The sequence below is a fragment of the Gossypium arboreum genome, chromosome 13, assembly GCF_025698485.1.
Source record: "Gossypium arboreum isolate Shixiya-1 chromosome 13, ASM2569848v2, whole genome shotgun sequence".
In the NCBI taxonomy this organism is placed as follows: Eukaryota; Viridiplantae; Streptophyta; class Magnoliopsida; order Malvales; family Malvaceae; genus Gossypium; species Gossypium arboreum.
In genome coordinates this window covers 124,093,776-124,117,585 of record NC_069082.1, presented here as the reverse complement: position 1 = coordinate 124,117,585, position 23,810 = coordinate 124,093,776, and the positions used below count along the sequence as shown (strand labels likewise).

Below are 23,810 nucleotides of genomic sequence, written 5' to 3'. Positions count from 1 at the left end.
ATTAAAATTTCATCTGGCCCCCCTAAAAAATTTTTTTAGCTTCGCCTCTGAAGACAGTGTTGATGTCAGATATAATTCTTATGATGGCTAAATGTCTTTAGCTTTCTAATCTACCAAAAAAAATGTATTGTAATTTGAATTTTAATAAAAAAACATTTGTTAATTTGAAAAAATGGGTTAAATTGAAATTAATTAAACCTTTTAGCACATGAAAGTTAATGTTTTCGTTAACCTTATTCCCTTAAAAACTTTTAGCATATATGGTGGCAGCGACACTAGCATTTGATCGACGGTAGCACGTTGACCTCCCCCCCCCCCCTCCCCCCCGACCTTTTACTTTTTGTCCTTTTTTCTCATTTTTTTGCCACTTTTCTTTCCTTCTCCTCCCCTTAAGACCACCAAGGGCTCCTCCTGTTAGGGAGGCTTTTTTCGAGTTTAGTAAGGACTCATGTCGAGTAATTGCTGACTTGGTTGTTCAAGTCAGAGCCAACTTATTATTTGTCTACCTTTGATTTAGAGTATTTAACTTTTTTATGGGATTTGGTTCAAGAGAGGTAATTATTATCAGTGTCGGATCCAACACATCAATTCATATGATATATTTTAGTGGCTAAAAATCTAATTATGTAGCTTTAAATCCATGACATTCGTGTTCTTACTAGTATGTTCTTTTAAAATCACATGTTTTTATGATATGACTTTTCTTTCAATCAAATATTTGTATCATATTTTTTTTTATATTTTTTCTTGAGGCTTAATTCCAATTACTAGTGCCCTTCAGGTCCTTTTTCCTTTGATTTAACAATTTACAAAGGAATGAAATTCCTCTCCCAACAAAAAAAGAAAACGTAAAGTTTTAGAATGTTTTCTTCCCATTATCTTACTTATCAAGATCTAAATCTTTTTCTTGCCTACATTTATAGCGTAGGTGTCTAATCATGACATAAGTCTTTTAATTATTGTTGAGTATTTTAGTGTGTATATCATTCAGGAGGTTAAATTCTCTACTTATATAATACAATTTTTGTTTTTGATATGACGTTCTAGATAGATCCCTATGCATGTCAACGCTTATCCTATTTTAGGACTAACACTTGTTCTCTAGGTGGTGATTCACCTGTATTATAGTCGAACCTACCCTGTGTCAATTCACGAGAGGATGCGAATTCATCATATGCAAACCTCTATATTTGAACTATGTAGGCTACGGGTCGAGCCCAATCCGGTAACCGGATAACAGGTTAGTGATGGCGAACACCATAATTATAATTTCACAATTTTATAATAATTTATAACATGTATTTTAATTTTATAATAAAATTAAATTTCATTATACTTTTATTAGATAATATAAGGTCTATCCTTGATTTAATTTTACAAAAGTTTATGTTATTTAAAATTTTGTGACGAGCTGATACAAAATCGAAAAAATTATTGTACTATTAGATTGGAATAAAAAACCATTCGCCCCGTTTGATTGCCATTCATTTTGCATCAAATTAATCCTAACCCAATATTTTTTTCCCTATGAAACGTAAATCTAAATAAAAATTAATCCCGACCCACCCAGTGTTGGAACATGTCTTAAAGCAAACGTATGAAGCTTTGCTTTTGCCTTGTAATAAATCCAAAGGGGCGACAAGGTTGTATGCTGGACAAGGTACAACTTGCTCTATTTCTTTTGTAATGCACACCATGTTTGTTTTTTTGTTTTTGTTTTTTTTTTCTTTTTCATTTTTAATGTGAAGAGACAAACTAGATTATGATATGATTTACAATTTTGCATAGGCCATCCAAAATTCCATAATTCTCTAATAACAAAATGAAAATTAAAAGGAAAAAAGAAAAAGAAAAATGGCACATTAAATTCTTATTAAGGATGAATGTTGATAAGCTTTGTTTGAAAATAATGATTTTGATCTGATAACACCAATGTCCCTTCCCTTGTCATTTTATTGGTGAAGACCAAGAGTGCACGTCAAAAAGGGTTGGCGGCTAATCCAAGTCTTGGCTTCAATTAATCATGGGATTAATCCTTTCTCTTTCACCTAATCTTATGTTTACCCCCAATTATTAAATATACTTTTATTTCGAGGTTGAAATTTTGTGAATTTTGAGATTCTAAATTTGAGTTTCATATTATATAAATGTATCAGATTTGTTCTAATTAATTAGTTAGAGTCGAGTAAGTTCTTGTAGAGATTGGTAGAGAGAAAACATTGTAAACAATTGAATGGAGTGGCGTAAATACAAGGGCAGGAAAATGGTAAAATTTCTTTATAACCCCTTCGAAAATTTAAAAATTCCAAGTTAGTGTAATAGTAAATCTACATTTTGCCCTCCCAAAATTTATGATTAATCTTTGGTCTCCGTAAAGCAATTTTTTTGACTTCAATCCTGATTGAATGAAATGTACAAGGAGAAGAAAGAGAGAAAGATTGGAACAAACCCTATAAAATTGGTGGGAAGTATGATCGAGAAGAAGATGAATAGGGTGAGAGCCTTACAAAATTGCTTTATAATCCCTTCAAAATTTTAAAAGAAATTATAAGTTAGTATAATAATCGATTTACATTTTGCCCTCCCGAAATTTATGAATAATCTTTGGCCTCCTTAAAACAAATTTTTGACTTCGTCCTTCATTGAATGAAATGTACAAGGAGAAGGAAGAGAGAAAGATTGGAACAGACCCTATACAATTGAAGCATAGAAAGTGTAGAAAGTATGACCGAGAAGAAGATTAAGCAAATGACTAGGTTGAGAGAGTTTTTTTATAATCAAAATGAAAATAGTACCGAAATGAGTTGTGAGAACTCTGTATTTTTAGGTTCGAAGAATGAGCATTACAAAATTAACTATCCAATAGGAGTAATGAATGAGATTTTTAGTTACAAATATATTAATACTATAATAAAAATAGTTTAAGTCGGTAATATGGTGAATAGTGTGACAAAAATTTACCTTATTTTAAAAAAAAATGGAAAGCCATCTAATGTTATAGGAAAATATTAACATAATTTTTTTTGTAAAAAATTAAAATTACAAAGTAACTAAACTAGATTAACAAAGTAGGATACTCAAATCATCTTAAACCGAGGCTTTTAGTGCGAACTAACTTAGCCAAACTATCTGCACTTGAGTTCTCTTTTCTAAGCAAATGTTGAATCTTCCACTACTTAAACATATTCAGGACTTCTCCTGATTAGGGTAGAATTAGAATTAGGGTAGAATTAAATTCTCCTGCTTAAACATAATTTTTTACCTTCATATTTGATCCACCAAACTAAGTTATCTATAACCTTTCAATAGTAACAATAACTCAAGAATCTGACATATTTTGCAATTATTTACACTTTTTAATTTGGAACAATTTAACAACTCGAGTCAATTCAACTCAAAAACAAACTTAAACTAAAGAAAAAGATAACGTATTGCGACTCAATAGAAGACAACTCTATAAACTATATTCATTTAGTTTTTTTCTTAATATTAATATTTGACATTATCTGAATTTTAGTAATTATATCAATATTTTTCTAAATCGGATTGGTGGTCGAATCGACCATATCATCGTTTATTAGTCCAATTTAATAGGTTCAACTAATTTGATTAAAAAATTATTAAAAATTCAAAATAAAAAATTCTGATTCAATCATTCATTTAATTAATCTTACCGATTTTCGAATCAATCAATTCAAACCCATCTATCAATCGATAACCCGAAAAATTCGTGATTGATAATGCATCGTGTATAAATTATTTTAAACCAAAATTACAGCTGGTTTTGTGAAAGATAAAACTTTGAATTCAAAAAGTAATAAAATACAATTCTCAAATTCATTTTCTTTACGATAATTGAAATAAAAGGTAAAAGTATTATAGATATCACTATACTAAAATTTAAATTGTATTTTAGTACTTTTATTAAAAAATTAGTAAATTAATATTTATAAGCTAGATTAAATAGTAAATTATCATTCTGATAATAATTCTATTTATTTCTCTTATTAAAAATATAAGATACATGTGATATATTATATATTATTATTTAATTATTTTATCAATTATATTATTTTTAATAGTAAAAATGAATGGATGGCATTTTAAAGTATTACATTGTACTGCACAAATTAAAAATGTAGTACAGTCTTGTTCCAAGTTCAAAGTTAGGACCTTTTTCAATTCTTTCCACCTATATAAATTCTTCAACTTTTATCTTCTATTTTTTCTGTTTTAAATTCTGGGAAAGTGAAAATTTTCTTTTTGATTTAACTGCAATTTTCTACGATCAAAAGCCAAAAATGATGCATATGACGTTTTACTGGAGCCGACAGGTGACTCTGTTGTTCACCTCCTGGCGAACCGATTCATGGCCGAGTTACGCGTTGACTCTCCTAGCATGTTTTTTGGCTTCTGCTTTTTACCCGTACTTGGAGTACGTAAGGTATCGCGTCAGGCGTGGCGGGAAGCCGACGGACTGGACGACTGAAGAGCCTTTCTTGTTGCGGTCGAGGGGAGCCGGGATGGTGGGGAAGATCGTCGGAGGGGTGCTATTCGGGTTGAGCTCGGCTCTGGGGTATTTGCTGATGCTGGCAGTTATGTCGTTTAACGGCGGCGTGTTTTTGGCCGTTATTTAGGGGTTAACGGTTGGGTATTTGGTTTTCAGGGGCGAAGACGATGATCAAACTGCTGGTCTTAATAGCACTTGTGCCTGTGCTTAAAATAAAAAAGAAAATGGAAGCTTCTTTATTTTTTATTTTTAATTTGGTGATTGTACTTAGAATTGTTTCAAATTGTGTTCAAAATTTTCTGTTTGGTTCGAAGGAAAATGTTTTCACTGGATTTATGCTGATTGATTCTTTAAGTTTGATCAGGAAATGAAGCAGAGTTAATGCCTGTATTTACTTTCTTTTTTGCTAGTATTATTTTTCAATTTTGACTTGAAACTTTATTTAGAAGACATTAAATTTATTATAAATATAGACAAGGATATTTGGTTAACAATTTCATTCATTTATGTTATTAAAAATTGATTCTTGTACATCAACATGAAATACACATGACACATCACATGTCACATGTCACTGTCTAGTTATTCTGTTAAATACATCGGTTTTTAATAGTACAAATAGATTAATTTTGTAACGAAATGTTCAATTTACTCTTTAATCTAATATAATTTGTCTATTTTTAAATAAAAAGATAAAATATAATCGACTTTTAATATAAGGTACTTATACCGATAACACTATACAATTGTATTTATTTGAATAATTAAGTTGTAGTCTTGCATATTAATTTTAGGAACATGGTTATTAAAATGTGTTTTTTTAAAAATAAACATGATAATGTTTTACTCTTGGTTGTAGAATTTTTCTTACTCTCATTAAATAATTTTCTTCTTATTGTTATCAGGTTAAAATGTGTCTATAGTTTTGTACTTTTTAAAATTAAGAATTTGGTTTATGTACTTATATTTTTAGGAATTTAGTATTTTTACTTTTGAGATTTTGAAATTCAAGTCCAACGGTTAACATTTTTTTTGTTAAATTTATTGCTATGATATTTTGAAATAAAAAATATCATTTAGTAGCCATGTAATTAAAAAGATATTGTAATTAACAAATATTAACGGTTGGATGTGAATTTTGAAATCTAAAAAGTATAAGGACTAAATTCCTGAAAGTATAAGTACAGGGGATAAATTCCTAGTTTTCAAAAAGTACAGGGACTATTAGCATATTTTAACCTTATTATTATTATTTCTTTTGTAAAGAGGCTCATTTGCCAAACTCTCTTCACTTTCTTCAAACAGCCCATAACCCATTTCATGTGGGCTTAATTGAGATACATAATTGGGCTTAACCCTATGTCAGCTGGTTGTTGGACCCCTAAGTCCTCAACTTTACCCATAACCATCTAAACTTAAAAATAAAAATTTTAGGGGTATTTTAGTCTTTAGACATGATAAAGAAAAAAATTAATTAAAAATATGAATATTATAATCATTATTTGCAGGAAATTTGGAGTGGATGTAGATAGGGGTGTTCAAACAGTTAACCGAATCGAACTAGTATTAACCGAATTAACCGAATTTTTTAATCCTTTAACCGTTAATGGAACCGAAATTTTTCAAAAAAAATTAACCAAATTAAAATATTTCGCTAATTCGGTCGGTTAACCAAATTAACAGAAATTTAAATTTTTTGTTTTTGTTTTTGCTAAAACAAGTTTAAAACATATAAAAAATAAATTTATAATGTTCATTTGACTGGATTAACCGAACTAGTAATAGCCTAATACATATTAAATATAATATTATTTATTAATTCCGGATAATTTGGTGAATTATCTAATTTCGAACCGAATTAACAGTTAATCGAAATTCCAAAAAACTTTTAACCGATCTCTGATCAAATTAGATCGGTTAACCGACCGATTAACCGAATTAGATCAATTCGGTCAATTAATTCGATTTTAACCGAAGTTTGAACACCTATCCTATCGAATATCAATGATCTAAATTTGTCTTAAGTGGATAACATATATTTATAATTTTTTTTTCTTGGGACAAATTTGGACATGGTAATTATTATTCATAGCTAAATGATTATTCGTACTGCATTTGAAGTGAATGCTGATATTAACCTATGGTATATTACCAATATGGATAACATTGTTTTTTTTTTTGAGAGGGGTATTTAGTTTTGGTTAAATTTTGTTATTAGTCCTTATATTTTATGAATTAGAAATTTAGTTGCCATACTTTAATTTGGTTATTTTTAGTTTTTATATTTTTAAAATTTAAAATTTTAGTCCTCACCAAACAATAATCGTTAAATTCATTGAGTTAAGTTCTACTATTTTTAAAATCGATACATTACATATACTATCATATGTGTAGTGTCATGTCACTTGCAATTTTCACATATTACTTACTAAAAATCTAGTTAATGGATTAACGATTGTCATTTACGTCAAGATTGAAATTGATAGTTTTCAAAAACTATGACTTATAATGATCCAATTGGAGAATATGAACTACATCTATAGTTGTATGCTTAGTACAAGACTAGTAATTGAATTTAATCAAATGGATTTAACTGCTACTATTTAGGTCAAGACTAAAATTTTGAAATTCGAAAATATATGGACTAAAATTGAACAGATAAAAAAGTAAAGGGACTAAAATTGATCAAATTAAAGTATGAAAACTAAATCTGCAAGTTTTACAAAGTATATGGACTGATAATAGAATTTAACCTTTAGCTTTTAGACATTATATAACAAGGAACTACGTATAACCCCTTCCTAATTCCTAAATAGAAGGATAATGTGCTTCAATGCACTCAAACCCATACCCTCTTGCATTGGCAACAATACCAATATTAACAAATAATTGTATTTCATTTGGATCTAGATTCGAATAATAATAATTATTATTATTTTGAACAATCTCATTATAAGTTTTGATCATATCTACTCTGTTAGAATTAAGTGACCCGAATCCTTATTTAAATAAAATACAGTGGTAAAATAAAATAAAAGTAAAATCCATATACAACTACACTTTTTATTTTATTTTATTTTAGAATAATGTTTTTAAACCTTATAAAACTCCATCTATTTTATATTGATTAGAATAAGGTGTTTCAATCTTACTACACTCCTATTAGAATATGGCTTTACAAAGCCTATAAATAGACGTAGTCTATTCCTCTTGTATTAATTCAAATTCGATATAGTGAATTTTTTTTCTCATCTGCTCGGGGTTTTTTCCTGAAGGGGTTTCCATGTAAAATCTGTGTGTTCTTTATTTTTATTTCTCTTTTCTTTGTCATATATTGTCATTACCTATGTTTTATTTTAATTTATTTACAAATTGGTATCCGAGCTTCCAGATTGTTCATCTTGATCACGATAATGGCATCTTTGAAGTATGAAATTTTACTGTTGGATCGCAACACCAGATTTTCGTTGTGGCGGATAAAAATGCAAACAGTTCTTGCACAGATGAACTTAGAGGAAGCCCTGCTAGGGGTAGATAAGATGCTTTCGACATTGACGGAGGAAGATAAGAAGTGCAATGATTGAAAGGTGTTAACACGATACATCTGTATTTGTCTAACGAAATTTTACAAAATGTGATGAAGGAGAAAACCCCCGCTGGATTATGGAAGAGGCTGGAACAAATATGTATGTTGAAAACTCTAACCAGCAAGTTGCATATGAAGCAGTGTTTTTATGCTCATCGTTTGGAGGAAAGTGCATCCATGTACGAACACTACACAGTGTTTAAAGAAATTCTCTCAAACTTAGAGACCATGAAGGTTTAGTATGATAAGGAAGATCTACGGTTGATTCTACTTTGCTCGTTGCCCTAGTTTTATTCAACCTTCAGATACACTATTTTATATAGCCGTGAGTCTCTCACAATTAATGAGGTTTATGATTCTTTGACATCGTATGATAAGATGAAATATCTTGTGATTAAAATTGACTTTCAGTGTGAGGGTCTCATTGTTCGTGGGAGACAAGATCGAAATGCTGATGATGATTGTGGAAAGAAACTAGAATAGAATCCTCGCAGTAAATCTAAGGGTAGATCGAAGTCTTCAAATAGAGGTAAAACTTGTAACTTCTACAAGAAGAAAGGGCACATTAAATCTGAGTGCTATAAGCTACAAAATAAGATCAAAAGGGAGGCTGTGAATCAAAAGGGAAAACAACCAGAAAATTTAGGTGAAATAGATGTTGTAGAAGACTACAACGATAGTGAACTTCTAGTCGCTTCTGTCAACAATTTCTAAAGTGAGCGATGAGTTGATCTTTGATTCGAGCTGCACCTTCCACATGAGTCCCAATCAGGATTAATTTACAACTTATGAAACAATATCTGAAGGTGTTGTTTTGATGGGAAATAATGCTTCGTGTAAAATTACAGGTGTTGGAACAATTAAAGTTAAGATATTTGACGGAGTTGTCAAAACACTTAGTGACGTGCAGCATGTTCCAGAGTTGAAGAGAATTTTAATTTCATTGAGTACTCTTAATTCAAAAGGGTACAGATACACAGTTGAAAGTGAGGTTTTGAAGATTTCCAAAGGTTCCTTTGTTGTGATGAAAGGGCAGAGAAAAACTGCCAAGTTATATGTTTTGCAGGGTTCTACTGTTACTGGTGGTGCAAATGTCGCTTCCTCTTCCTTGTCAGATGATAATATTACTAAACTTTGGCATATGTGCCTAGGGCATATAAGTGAGAATGGCATGGCAGAATTGAGCAAAAGATGACTTCTTAATGGGAATGGAATTTACAAACTAAAGTTCTGTGAGCACTGCATTTTTGGGAAGCAAAAGAGAGTTCGATTCACTAGAGGGATTCATAACACGAAGGAAACATTGGAGTATATTCATTCTAATATGTGGGGGCCATCTAGAATGCCTTCGAGAGGTGGAGCTAATTATATGCTGACTTTTATTAAAAAATTTTCCAGAAAAGTTTGAGCGTTCTTCCTAAAGCAAAAAAATAATGTGTTTTCCATTTTTAAGTATTAGAAAACTATGATTGAAAAATATATGGGAAAACAAATAAAATACCTCTACACAGATAACGGCTTAGAGTTTTGTTCTGATGAGTTTAATAAAATATGCAAGTCAGAAGGGATCGTGAGATACTTTACAGTTTGTCATACTCCACAGCAAAACGGCGTTGCAGAACGAATGAACAAAACGATCATAGAGAAGGTTCAATGTATGTTGTCAAATGCCAACTTACCAAAGTCGTTTTGGGCTGAAGCAGCCTCTACTACATGTTTTTTTATTAACCGATCTTCATCCGTTGCCATTGAAAAAAAGACTCTACAAGAGGTATGGGCTGGTAATCGTGCTAATTTTTCTGATTTAAAGATCTTTGGGTGTCCTAAATATGCTCATGTTGATAATGGGAAATTGGAACTGAGATCTGTTAAATGTGTTTTTTTTTATTATAAAGCTAGTGTAAAATGGTATAAGTTATAGTGTCCTGAAAATAAAAAGTTGTGATTAGCAGAGATGTTGTTTTTGATGAAACTGCTATGCTACCTAACTTATCTCTTAAAGACTTTTTCAACAAAGAAAATCAAAAGCGGGTGGAGTATCAGTTTAATACAGAATCTACAACAAAGTCGACTCCTCAAACCAGTACAAAAATTGATAATAGAGTTGTTTCTTCACCATAATACTCTATCACCAAAAACAGAACTAGAAGAGAAATTAAACCTCTAAAGAAGTATGCCTAGGCTGAACTAGTTGCTTATGCTTTAAGTGCGGCTGAAGATATATATGCGAACCAAGAGTCATCTAATTATTCCGAGAGGTTAGTTGTAAAGACTCAGAAAAGTGGATGTTTGCTATGCAAGAGGAGATAGAATCACTCCATAAAAACAAAAAATAGGATCTTGTGAAACTTCCTAAAGGTAAAAAGGCTGTTCGTTGTAAATGTGTGTTTAAAAAGAAAGAAGGGACTCCAGGAGTTGAAGAACCCAGATATAAAGAAAGGCTTGTTGCAAAGGGTTATAGTCAAATTCTAAGAGTGAACTTCACCGATGTGTTCTCCCCAATTGTGAAGCATAGTTTGATTCGAGCTTTGCTTAGTATTGTGGCCATGCATGATTTGGAGCTTAAGCAGTTGATGTAAAAACTATATTTTTGCATGAAGAACTTAAGGAAGATATTTACATGTAACAACCAGAGGGTTTTACAATCTCAGAAAAAGAGGACTATGTTTGCTTGCTGAAAAAGTCTCTTTACGATTTGAAACAGTCACCAAGACAGTGGTGCAAGAGGTTTGATTCCTTTATAACTTCTCATGATTTCAAAATAAGTAGTTTTGACAGTTGTGTTTACTTTAAGAAAAATAGTGATGGTTCTTTTGTGTATCTACTTCTCTATGTTGATGACATATTGATAGCGGTTCTTTTGTGTATCTACTTCTCTATGTTGATGACATATTGATAGCAGCAAAAGATAAATGAGAGATAAGAAAGGTCAAAGCCCAACTAAGTGAAGAATTTGAGATGAAATATTTGGGACCAGCAAAGAAGATACTTGGTATAGAGATTCTCAGAGATAGAAAAGCAAGTAAATTGTAACTAAGTCAGAAAGGGTACATTGAGAAAGTTCTTTACAGCTTCAATATGCAGAGTACTAAGCCTATTAATACTCCTTTAGCAGCCCATTTCAGACTTTCATCGGCTTTATCTACACAATCAAATGATGAGATTAAGTACATGTCACATGTTCCACACTCTAGTGCAGTGGGATCTCTCATGTATGCTATGTTTTGTTAGCGTCCAGATTTATCATATACAGTCAGTGCAGTTAGCAAATACATGGCGAATCCTGGTAAAGAACATTAGAAAGCAGTTCAATGGATTTTAAGATACTTACAAGGTACTACTGATGTTTGCTTACAATTTGAAACTAGAGATGGAGTCATTGGGTATGTTGATGTTGATCTTGTTAGAGACCTTGATAGAAGAAGATCTCTCATAGGTTATGTCTTTACAATCAAAGGTTGTGCAATCAGTTGGAAAGCCACTTTACAAACTACAATCGCTTTGTCTACTACTGAAGTTGAGTACATGGCGATTACTGAGGCTTGTAAAGAAGCTATTTGGTTGAAGGGACTTTTTAGCTAACTCAATGAAGACCTTCAAATCAGTACAGTATTTTGTGACAGTCAGAGTGCAATCTTCCTTACAAAAGATCAAATGTTTTATGAGAGAACAAAACACATTAATGTTCGATATCATTTTGTTCGTGATATTATTGCTTATGGTGATATTGTTGTGAGCAAAATTAGTACTCATAAAAATCCTACAGATATAATGACTAAGTCACTTCCTATAACGAAGTTTGAGCATTACTTAGACTTGGTTGGTGTTCATTGTTGAAGTTAAACCCTTAAGGGGTTTTATAGAAGAGGTGGAAAACTTGTTTGTTGAGAGTTCACGACGAAGAACTTGTTCATTGAGAATTCGTGTCAATGTGGAGATTGATAAAATTAAGTGACTCGAATCCTTATTTAAATAAAATACAGTGGTAAAATAAAATAAAAGTAAAATCCATATATAACTACACTTCTTTTATTTTATTTTAGAATAAGGTTTTTTAAACCTTATTAAACTCCATCTATTTTATATTGATTAGAATAAGGTGTTTCAATCTTACTACACTCCTATTAGAATATGGGTTTACAAAGCCTATAAATAGACATAGTCTATTCCTCTTGTATTAATTTGAATTCGACATAATGAATTTTTTTCTCCTCTGCCTGTGGTTTTTTCTCGAAAGGGTTTCCACGTAAAATTTGTATCTTATTTATTTTTATTTTTCTTTTCTTTGTGATATATTGTCATTACCGACGTTCTATTTTTTTTTTTTACATACTCTTTTGTGATATAATGCCTAGAACTACTCATAATCCCTCCCCAACCTATAAACAGGAGGATAATGCGCTTCAGCACACTCGAATCCACGTTCTCTTATATTGACAATAATATATATAATAATCGAATTAAAACTCAATTAACATAATAATAATTATTAAATGTTGATATCCTGATTGGACCAAGTAATGCCAAATATAAAATAAGCTTAAAAGTGTGGTTGTTTTTAAAGGTGGGGTTCATTACACAACCAATCAAGAATAGTAGGGCAGTACATTTCACTTATAGTCATTAAAAAAGGCATAACAATGAAAATAAAAAAAACAAAGGTTGTTATCATACATCTATACATATGTCACCCATCAATACGATCAGAGAAATTTGTCTTGTTCTTTTTTTTTTCTTTTAATTTTTAGTGGGATTCCAAGACTTTTCCCCATGTGAAAATCTAAGGACGATACGTTAAAAAAAAAAAAACCCTACTTCAAAATCAAGCTTATTAACATTCATACAAGACAATGTAGCTTTCTCTAAGCTGGATCGCCTTTATTATACCCCACCCCAAACCACAACATTTCCATGGCCCTCTCTTGGTCGAGCCAGTTGTATAGAACTATATAGGAAGTGCTTAAGTGGTCCAACCTCCATCTAAACCTAACCATTCTTCGAAAAATGTTGGTGTTTTTTTCACGTATCATGATCATGTTTTTTAATGATTCGTGTTCATAAATCGAAGTCGGATTCATGTTTGACGTGTGATGGGTGTCATTATCGTTATCATCATATCCATCATCATATAATGAATAATCAAAGACATATATACATATATATGTAGGAAAAGAAACCATGGATACAACTGTAAAGTTTGTAGGTTTCAAACATGACTTTAGTTACTGCAGATTTGGCAGCGGCTTGGTCCAACTTTGTTTTTTTGATTGTCTCGGATTTTCAAACAATAATAATATGTTAATTAAAAGATTCCGTACCTTTGGGCTTTAAGATTCAAATCATATAAATAATACATAGAAACATCAATCTAAGTAGAATACTCCAAATCAACTTTTTACTTTTTTAGCTCTCATATAAATGTAGTGTTTGGGGAAATTAGTCTTTTGATAAAGCAAACGATTTGCATGCTATAAAGCATCCCATGCACGTGTCTAGTAGAGAATCAATATTATAAATTCAAATATATATATAATGGCTAAATCTAAATTGATACATAAACCTTGATTTGATATATTTATATATAAAATCTCTATTTTAATTAAATTGAATAAATATAATTATTTGTATATAAATAATCGATAACATAAAATGATATTATATCGATAACTACGTTGAAATCGATATGAAATTATATAAAATAGAAGTTTTGTTAAATTATTTATGTCCACAGTCTTCCTTGATTTCTTAAAAGTCAAAGATAGTATAAACAGAATTCCTATTTCCAACACATGTTTGTTGATATTGTCTTCATTCTCATTTAATTGCAATAACCATTAGAAGCTTTATATTTTATTTTTAAGATTACTTTGGGTCGTGAGGTATTGGCTACAATATGCACATATTTTTATACAAAAGAATCTATAATTATCTGAAGATATAGAAAAGGATTCTAGATATTAAGATTTAAACTTTGATCCTGTTAAACGTAAAATAAAAGAGATTATTTGTGATTATATTAAAATAAATGTTGCATATGATAGGGTTGCATTCCAACCCAAATCTTCAAAAGATCAAATATGCAAAATTTAACGAGAAAAAAACTCTTCAAAAGAGGATAAAAAAATTATGGGCCAAAAGAAATTTCATTGGAATAAAGTAGAATACAAAAGATGGAGAGAATTAAAGGAAAATCCGAAACCCCACAAGAAATGCCCTTTGAAACAAATAGCATAATTCTCTCAACCTAAAAATTTTTGTTGTGTATAAACCTAGAGTGACTGAGGCCTATTTATAGGCTAAAATTTGTAGTATATTTGACTAGAATAACTCTAAATTAATCAGAGTTTAAGTGAGAAACTAAAAATAGGATTTAGCTTGGAGAAAAAAAGCGAAAAAACTTGAACTACACGTCGTCACGTCGTGACATGACTTGATATGTCGTCAAGACGAAATAACCATCGCGTCTTCCGGACAAAGATGTGCTGCTCGTCTAGACATCTCGTGCTGTTTAGTCAAAATAAGAGTCATTCTCCCACAAAGAGAATATGTGTGGTTATATCAAAATAAAATGTCGCATGTGATAGTAATCGAATCTAAATTACATTCAATAAAAATTAGGGTAAACTGTAAAAATAGTCATTTTTGTTTGCCTCAAATTACATTTTAGTCACTTATGTTTGAAATTTTACATTTTAGTCACTTATGTTATCGTTTTGATACGAAATAGTCGCTCTACTGTTAAGCCCTATTACCTCCCTAACAACGGTCTTACATGGCAGCCCAAATGGTTTTAAATGCCAACTTGGATGTCCTAAGTGGCAGTCCTAGTTAAATTTATTTAATCAAAAACCTATTTTCATCCCAGCAATTAGACATCCAAGTTGGCATTTAAAACCCATTTGAATTGCCACGTAGGACTGTCGTTAGGGAGGTAATAGAGTTTAATAGTTGAGTAACCACTTCGTAACAAAATGATAACGTAAGTGACTAAAACGTAACATTTCAAACATAAATGACTAAAATGTAATCTAAATCAAATAAAAGTGACTATTTTTATAGTTTACCGTAATAATTATTACATGAGTAGATTGAGTTAAGTTATAAGTTACTTAGGGTTACAATATATTCCAACCCAAACCCTCTAAATATCATCTTTTGTACCAACTTAGTTAAGCTCCAAGTTCGGTTCAACTAATCTTGTCATTTTTCATTGGTCACTAATAAGGGAAAAAAAGGTTATTACTGCTAGAACCTTTTTCATCTACGAAGAGAAAAGTAGCAGCTTTATTCGTTAATTAATTACAGAGCTCTAAAAAAATTGCATGCAAAACAGGTTGAAAGTCTAAAACAAGATGGGAAAAAAAAAAAAAAAGTGGACAAGGATACGTCGATGCATGACACGAATTCCAAAGAACGTATAGGATGCTCTGCATGGGATATTTAAGATTACGAGAAATCATGTTCTTATAATTGAAGCTTTAAAGCTGCTATAGAACTCCTTCAATTTTTTTCAACTTTTCTCCGCTTTTAACAACGAGAGGGAAGGGAAAAAGAAGGTGAAAAAAAGAAAAAGGTAAGATTTGGAGTAAAAAACGATGTGGATTTGATTTACTTACATCAACTTTCGAAGCAATCAATCCCCGAGGAAACCCTAAAATGGTGAAGACAAAACATTGGGAAAATGCTAAAAAAAAGGAAGATAAATGTTAATCGGTATCTAGCGACACGACTTAGCTAAAGTTATGTTTATAAAAAGCAGCTACCATATTCTTAAAAATGAAGATAGATAATTAAATTTAAACTTAATATTTATACTATTATTTAACTTTCTAATTGAGGTGATGTCACAAATTAATTGATCATAAATTCGATTAGAAAATTATGATTAAAATAAGTAATATTATTGAGGATATTTTAATCTTTTCACTTTAGAAATACCAATAAAAATATCCGTATAATGAGAACTCATGCTAATTACATCAATAAAACCTTTAGTTTATCACTCAACTAAAACTTTATTTTATATTTTTATACATTTTAATTTTATTATGTACGCTTGATTTAGTTGGTGCCACAAGATTGATGGCAACAACATAATAAATGATTTAATTTATTTTTCATTTTAATAATGTACATATTTCACGTGTTATTATTAATTAGTTTCAAAGCATAGGTTTTATTATTTATTATTTTTTAAACACACATTTGTATTCTAAATTTATAGTTTTTACAATATACACCGTGATAGAATTTCTAGTATGTATAATGTATTTTTTTATCATTATAATGGTGAGAGAGAAGAAAATAAATGATAAGATTTGGATCTGTGTAATTTAAATGTCAAATGGAAACTCTAACAGTTACTTCAAACAAAACTTGACAGTAAAAATAAAAGTAATTTATTAACCATAAAAATGTTTAAATTTAAGAATACAAAGTAATCTTTAAATCGTGCCTATACTCAAATGTTTAGAAAACCCTCAAAAACATTTTTTCAAAAAAAGAGAATATGACACTTTAAAAATAATATTGCACATCTTTTTGAGTTTTATATTTTAATAAACTAATATTAACTTATGCAGTCTTAACTAGATTGTTATGTGTATTGTTATTTATGTAAGAGGATGTGGGTACGAGTGTCGGAGTGTGCTAAAGCGCATTATCCTCCTATTTATAGATTAGGAAGGAGCTATGAATAATTTTAAGAATTGTGTCAAAAATAAACTAATATTAAAAAATCTATTTTGACAAGTTGAAGTCTACTCATCTTTAACTGTGGGTCAATTTATAGTATTATTTCTTAAAAATACTTTTACACCAAAAAGAAGGAATGAACAAAAAGTTAAAATTTTCTGCTTCTGTTTTTGATAATAAAAAAAGCTTTTGTAAAGCATTTTATCCCAATAATATTTTTAACAATATTTTATCTCAAAAATATTTTTATCCAAAAATATTTTTGATAAGTAATACTAAACTCAACTTAAAACAATAACCCACTTGGTATATATATGTCACAAGAATTGAACGGTCCATATGGATTGGGTTATAGGTAGTAATATATAATATAAGATAATGTTAATGTATTTTTATTACATATTTTTAAGGTTATCTTTTAATACAAATCATTTCTATTGTATTTATATCATATTTTGTATGGTGAAACATGTCATGTTCAAAGCTACATCAATGACAACTTAGTCTCCACACCAATGAAGTAAGCGCTTGTTAGTCAAATCATTTGATAGTTGAAAAAATCCAAGTTTTCTGTTTTCTTTTTGGCTTTTGAAAAAGCCAAAATAAATAAATTAAAACATAATTAATCAGCGTATTTAGTCAAGATTTTATGATTCTTTTTTAATTTTTTTTTCCTTTCAAACATTGATTATCAACCAACTTGAGCTGACCCACCAATTTAATGGGAAACATCAAAGAAGATAAAATTTCATATGCAGAATTAACAAAAAAAAAATTACAAATTGAGTACACTAATTAAGGTTTGATGGTATGGGTCCTTTTAAAAATTTTTTGTCCAGGTGCAAGGATAGCCATTGGATCAAAACTGGTCTTCCTCTCCACAAATCGTGTCCATTGATTCCCAAAATGTCGTTTCCAATCCTCTTTTGACTGGTAGTGAGGGAGGTATAGCTTGAAATCCAAACCCTCTTTGTTGCACCACTTGATGATCTCGTGGTTTTGTGCCACCAATTTTTCCACCGTTGGACCCTTAGGAACGAACCGGAGCAACGCCACTATGTAGAATATTTCGCCTTCCGGTAGCACCACCGATGTCCGACTATTCCACCTGTCAACACATTTTAAAACCAACCATCCATAAATCAATATCAGACAACAATAAAGGTCTATGCTTATAAAAAGTACTAAAATTTGACTTATAATAACTTAAACTCAATTTAATAATTATCTAAAAATTCTGAAAAATTCGATTAAATTAATCCTGAAGGGGAGAAAATAGTTGCTGGAGCCCAGACAAATTATGGTGTCATTATAGCTTAGTTGGCGAATAAATTGGTTTGTCGTTTTATCAAATGGCCAAAAGACTGACTCTGAAAGTTACCTCTCTTGGAAAATCTCATTTCCCATAAAAAGATTTATCCTAATGACCAAACTACCCTATTTGTTGTCTGAATTTCAAACAATTCGGACAGTAAATTTCTTTTTTATCATCACCCGGACCCATCCCGTATCTTTGTCCCACTACGTACCTACATTATTATTATTTTTCCCTCTACGTTTGCTTATACGCTAACATCAAGTACAGTTGAGCTCAGAATAAAATGGTACTCTCGTGGGTCCTTCACACGTGTTACGATCATGTAGTAGGGGTGAAATGGAATACTTACTTGCTTCGCAAGAGGGGGTAGATCAACATGGGCCCACCGACACCATCTTTCAACATCTTTCTAAACACCGTTCGATCAAAATCAACAATACTTGATTTGGATATGAAGATATTCAACCAAGGGTGAGGGCTATCCCAATTGCCATTGGCTTTAGCGTGTTCCTCCACCTGTTTCACACGCAATAAAAACTCCACGTAACTAACATTCAACTGGAACTTCAACCGTTGGATGAATCCTAGCCGTTCAAGAAGTCTGCTTACGGCCTGCACGATGAATGGTTAAAATAAAAAGAAGGAAAAAATAAAAAATGATCAGTGACAATAATGTCATTTTAATGAAATTACAGATTCCAGAAGATGATGGGCTTTTTGGCCATTTGCGGACCCCCGGGGGGGGTGGGGGGGACCAAAACGTCAGCCGAAATCTCAATGATCAGCCAGCTACAAACATTATACTGCTGTTTTATTTACTATTTTGACCTCGACAAATTCCCGATTTCACGAAAGTGACAGAACCCGGAAAATACGAGAGAAGGGACAGTAGCGTCACAGTCTTGTAATTAAACCCCCATAGAATGGGCACTTTCAACAGCTTTTTTTTTTTTTGTGTCAGAAAATCCAATTAGAAGATATATCAACTGTATGGTCAGTTTCAAAACTATATAGTAATAATTCAGAAATTATTATTATTTTCTAAAAATAAATATTATTGGCCAAAAGATTAACGTTTTACTAGTGAACTTCTTTTACTGTTCCGGCGGGGATAGGGACGGACCCACCTTTATAAGGGACCCATTTAGAAACGGTCCCACAGTTTCCAAATTCAGGCGAAAGACTTTCTTTTTCCTCATCTAATCCATCATCGACGGCTACCAAATCAAGGTTCTATTTTGATATGATAAGAACTGATGCAGGAGATTATTAAGCAAAAAAAACATTGTTTACCGTATCTACTGTTGAAGGGCGGTCACTGTTGCGGTAATGGAGAGCCACTTCGAGGCAGTAGAGGACTGAGCTGGCGGTTTGAGGGATGTAAGCCGGGTTGAATTCATGGTCCGGGTCTAATGGTACGGATGGCCACCCATTGATTGGGTCGTCACTGTTGGAGAATACGAAGCCTTCCACGTAATCAAACGACTCACCTTCTTCCTGAGTCACCAGAAACTCAGCATCCCGAGTGAATTCTTCGAACTCAGTATACACTACTCTTAGCCATCTTACCTAAATCGAGTAAAAAAAAAAACTTAAAATAAACCCTAAATTACGTAGCGTAATCGAGTCAGTCATGCACTAAAAAAGGTTTTTTTTTTTTTGTTAAAATATACTAAAATGACCCACCATGTCCGGAGCTGGTTGAAGCTTAACCCTGGCTCGGGTTATAATTCCGAGCTGACCCAGTCCGCCGAGGGCTCCGAAAAAGAGTTCGGAGTTTTGGGTTGCGGAACAAACCGTTATTTCTCCTTTTCCAGTTACAACTTCCAATTCCGTTACATTCGATGTTTGGGGACCAAAACGGAACGCTTGTCCACTAACGCCAGCGTTGGATAACGTCCCGCCCACTGTCAAGCTGAGATAATCGGTCCACGACCTCGGAGCCAAACGGAACATCGAAACGCACCGTCTCAAGACGTCTTCCCATAATGCCCCGCCGGAGACGTCGATATAATGAGAGCCATCGATTGTCAACGGCTTGAAATGGTTTTCCTCCGTCGAACGCATGTCTATCACGAATCCACCGTCAGCCATCGCCTGGCCATTGATGGAGTGGCCGTTACCCCTTGCCGCAACCGTCAGGTGAGAAGTCTGTGAAGCGGCCTTAACGACCCGAGCTATATCCTCGGTCCCAGACGGTTTAATCAAAGCTAACGGCTTGACAGAGTAAAGACCACCGAAATCTTTACCAGCTACGCCGGTAATTCCGCCGCTCTCGATGGTGCCTTGGAGGTCGAGGGATTCGGATAGGGTGGAAACGTCGTCGTCGGGTATGGAATCGGCGTCGGTGTCCTGTACGATTCGTCCCAAACAAGCTATCATCTTTGAAGACTTTGTTTCAAAATGGGAATATCGCCGGTAACTGTTCTCTGTTTTGCTGTATCAATTTTCAGTTTTCTGTTTCTCTCTCAATCTCTCTTGGTTTTTTACACAAATTAAAAAATAAAAATAAAAGAAAAGAAAGATATTAGAGGAAAAAAAAAAAAAAACTACAAGGGAAGCTTAGTTGTTTGATTTTAAACTTGTGAATCTAAAGGAAACAGTATATGAATTTAAGCCCTGCGATGCATAGTAAATAAATAAATCAACCCCCCTCGAGTTGATGAGACAAAATTTTGAAGTTTAGTATTACATTTTAACCCGAAGTAAATCAACTAATAATAAATTTCTCATTACATCTAGAGATTGTTGTATAAACTCTAAAATTAAAACATTTAAGTCATGTGAAATGGAAACAACTATATTGATTAGTTAAAATAGAAATATTAATATACACTTTTCGAAAAAAATTTATTAATATATTCTTTTAAAATATGATTATAAAATTATATTTGATTTTTAACGATATATTTTTTAATTCTTAAAAGAAATTGAAAACATATGATATTTTTGTATTAACATCATTAGTTTGTGTTGATGTGACATTAATAATCAAATTGACGATGACACATAGTAGTCTCTTAGTATGAGATGTAACCAATATAATAAAAATTTAAAATCTTTAAAATATATAAATTAATAAAAACAATTTTTTTTCACATCAGGAATGAACTTGAACGTCAATTTGTCCAGATTCATTTTAGAGGTATTCTTTTAATAAGTTTATATATTTTTAATTTTAATTAAATATCAAGTTATTTATATTATTTTTAAATTAAAAATATATAAAATTTTAAAATATATTAATAAAAACTATTGACATACTGTCTGCCACTTCCCTTTAATTTAATGGGAAAAGAATCAATATATACTAAATATAAAAGGTAAATGTAATATTAATAATTGGAAATTAGAAATAAATAAATATAAAAGAAAGAAAATATATAATTTCTGTTTTAGGGTATGCGAAATATGAGAAAGCAGAATAAATAAATAAAAATCATAAATATGATTTGGTCATGATATGCATTCTATTATACCATGGTTTGGTACTAAATTGGGATGTTGTAAACTTTAATGCTGTATATAGTGTAATTAGTTTTAAATATATTTTTAAATTAATATTTTTACAATAAATAAAGAATAAGAGTTGTTCGAATATCAATATATTTTAATTCTTATTAAATAAAATTTTGAGCACAGATCTTTATTACTCCAAGTAGAATTTTCCAAGTAATAGTTGATTGCTTACTTAATTTTGAAAATGGTTGAAGAAGGTAGAACTAAGGAGGAACAACGAGGAGAGTGGGGGTGAAGCTAGGAGGTTGGCTCATCTAAAGAGGTTGAGAGTCAAAACAAGGACAAGAAGACAGGCTGAATGAGATGACAATTGCTTAGAGTAATTTCAGGGTGTTGGAAATTGATCCTTTCTTCATCCCTAATCAATATATTTATAGGAGAGTTCCTCTTGCCCATTGGTATGACATAGTAGATTGCTATAAGGGAAAGTTATCCTCATCCAATACGTGAAGGACATGTACCATGGGGCCTATTCTATTATTCCTTTAATTAGCATGAGGTTGTTATGTTCAGGTGGGCCCTATATGACCTTGAGGGTATGTTTACACTTGAGGAGTATTCACACCTAAAAAATGGGTGGCTAACTCTTTCTGAGATGAGCGGATGGCCTTTCCCAAGGGTGCTGAGAAGGGTTGCTCAAAGGTGTGGGATGTTGGTGCTCCCTTAATCCAAACAGCTAGTTCATTAAGACATAAATTCAAATGGGGTCAATAAGGAGGTTAGCGCTACTTTTGATGCTAACACGTATCTTAGTGTCGTGGAGTTAGGGGCCAAAAATTTGCTGCTGTTGAGATGCTTGATTTGGTAGGGGTAATAATGACAATTGGCTGAGGTTGAGAAATTAGACAAGAGAACATCTGCCTCAAAAGATCGTTTTTGAGATCTTGTGCAATAATAGGAGGATGTGGAGTGCCTAAGACCATTGGTGGGGTAATAATAGCAAGGTTGGTAAAGGGAGTGGAAAGAGAGATTTTAAGCGCAAACATGAACCGGGATAAATCCTCAATAGGGGTAACAACTGGTCGAGGTGTTGTTTGAGTGCCAAGGTTCTTGGTTTAGGTTGAAGGGAGTTCAGTGTTGGTGGCATCGTCGTCATTTGCTGGAGTGGAGGAGTTGGCAAGTTTAATATTGTTGTTTTCATTAAGAAGATTGTGGGTAGCATCATTCTGAATTTGAGACATTTTTTGTCAACGCTTATTACACCAATTGTTGATATAATGTACAACAATGAAGGAAGATAAGGAGGAACAAGGGGAAGAGTGGGGTGGAGCTATGGAGGCTAGTTTACCTAAGCAGACTGAGAGCTGGAACAAGGACAATAGGATAGGCTAAATGAGATGGCAATTGTTTAGAGCAACTTTAGGGTGCTGGAAATTGATCCATTCTTCATCGTTGATCATGGTATTTATAGGAGAGATACCTTTGTCTATTAGTATGACGTGGAAGATTGCTAAGGGAAAGTTATCCTCATCCAATCCAATGCGTGAGGAACGTGCACCATGGACTCATTCTGTCATTACTTCAATAAATATGAGATTGTTATGCTCAGGTGGACCCTGCATGACCTTGAGGGTGTGTTAAACCGGACTAAAATATAAAAATAGAGATCTTGGAGCATGTTAATTATATTAATTTAAATTATATATAAAAAAACAAAGATTTCAAAATTTTCGTTTAGATTTTTGCTAATGAATACACTGTTTTTTATTAATGATTTATATTTGAAGATTTAATAAGTCAACACTCAACGGAAATATAGTTTATAGTTATAAGTCAATGAATTTTATATGATTGTGACAAAAAGAATTTAAAAATAAATACTTAATTAACATGAATGAAACCTTCGAACTACTAAACAGTACATTTAGGCTGAATGGATAATGGGAAGGAAAGAAAACTCATAAACCCATACAAGAATTTTAGGTTAATTTTTGGTTAATTTGTATTTTGTTTTCTTACTTAAAAAAATAGGTAAATTGATCTTAGTACAGTACATTATATTAAAGAGTAAATTAATTTTTTTTTAAAGTTCATCAATTTTTACTGTTAAAAACTGATCATATATGTTAGAATGCAGTTGTTTGGTTATTCCATCAGACATATTAGCTTTTAACTGTGAAAATGAAAGAAAATTTTAACAAAAAAAAAGTTATTTTGCTTTTTAATCTAATGTATAGCGATCA

The 23,810-nt window shown here is 31.7% G+C and overlaps 1 protein-coding gene and 1 pseudogene across 1 annotated transcript; one reads left to right on the top strand and one right to left on the bottom strand.

Moving 5' to 3' along the window:
• Positions 1-4,132: 4,132 nt before the first annotated feature.
• On the top strand, positions 4,133-4,878 carry LOC108463128 (copper transporter 5.1-like; annotated as a pseudogene).
• Positions 4,879-17,435: 12,557 nt separating this feature from the next.
• Positions 17,436-20,874, bottom strand: LOC108463135 (cytokinin dehydrogenase 7-like). Its single transcript, XM_017763085.2, has 4 exons — positions 19,795-20,874; positions 19,402-19,677; positions 18,458-18,720; positions 17,436-17,898 (listed from the first exon to the last, which is right to left on the bottom strand). Exons 1-4 carry the CDS (start codon positions 20,488-20,490, stop codon positions 17,586-17,588), a joined length of 1,548 nt encoding a protein of 515 aa, XP_017618574.1. The 5' UTR covers positions 20,491-20,874; the 3' UTR covers positions 17,436-17,585.
• Between the last annotated feature and the right edge of the window lie 2,936 nt (positions 20,875-23,810).

Coding starts and splice junctions, on each gene's coding strand:
- LOC108463135 (XM_017763085.2), bottom strand. CDS start 20,490: ATGATAGCTTGTTTGGGACGAATCGTACAGGACACCGACGCCGATTCC. Junction 19,678..19,794: donor TTCAACCAGCTCCGGACATG/GTGGGTCATTTT, acceptor TACTCGATTTAG/GTAAGATGGCTAAGAGTAGT. Junction 18,721..19,401: donor GCCCTTCAACAGTAGATACG/GTAAACAATGTT, acceptor TTCATCGTGCAG/GCCGTAAGCAGACTTCTTGA.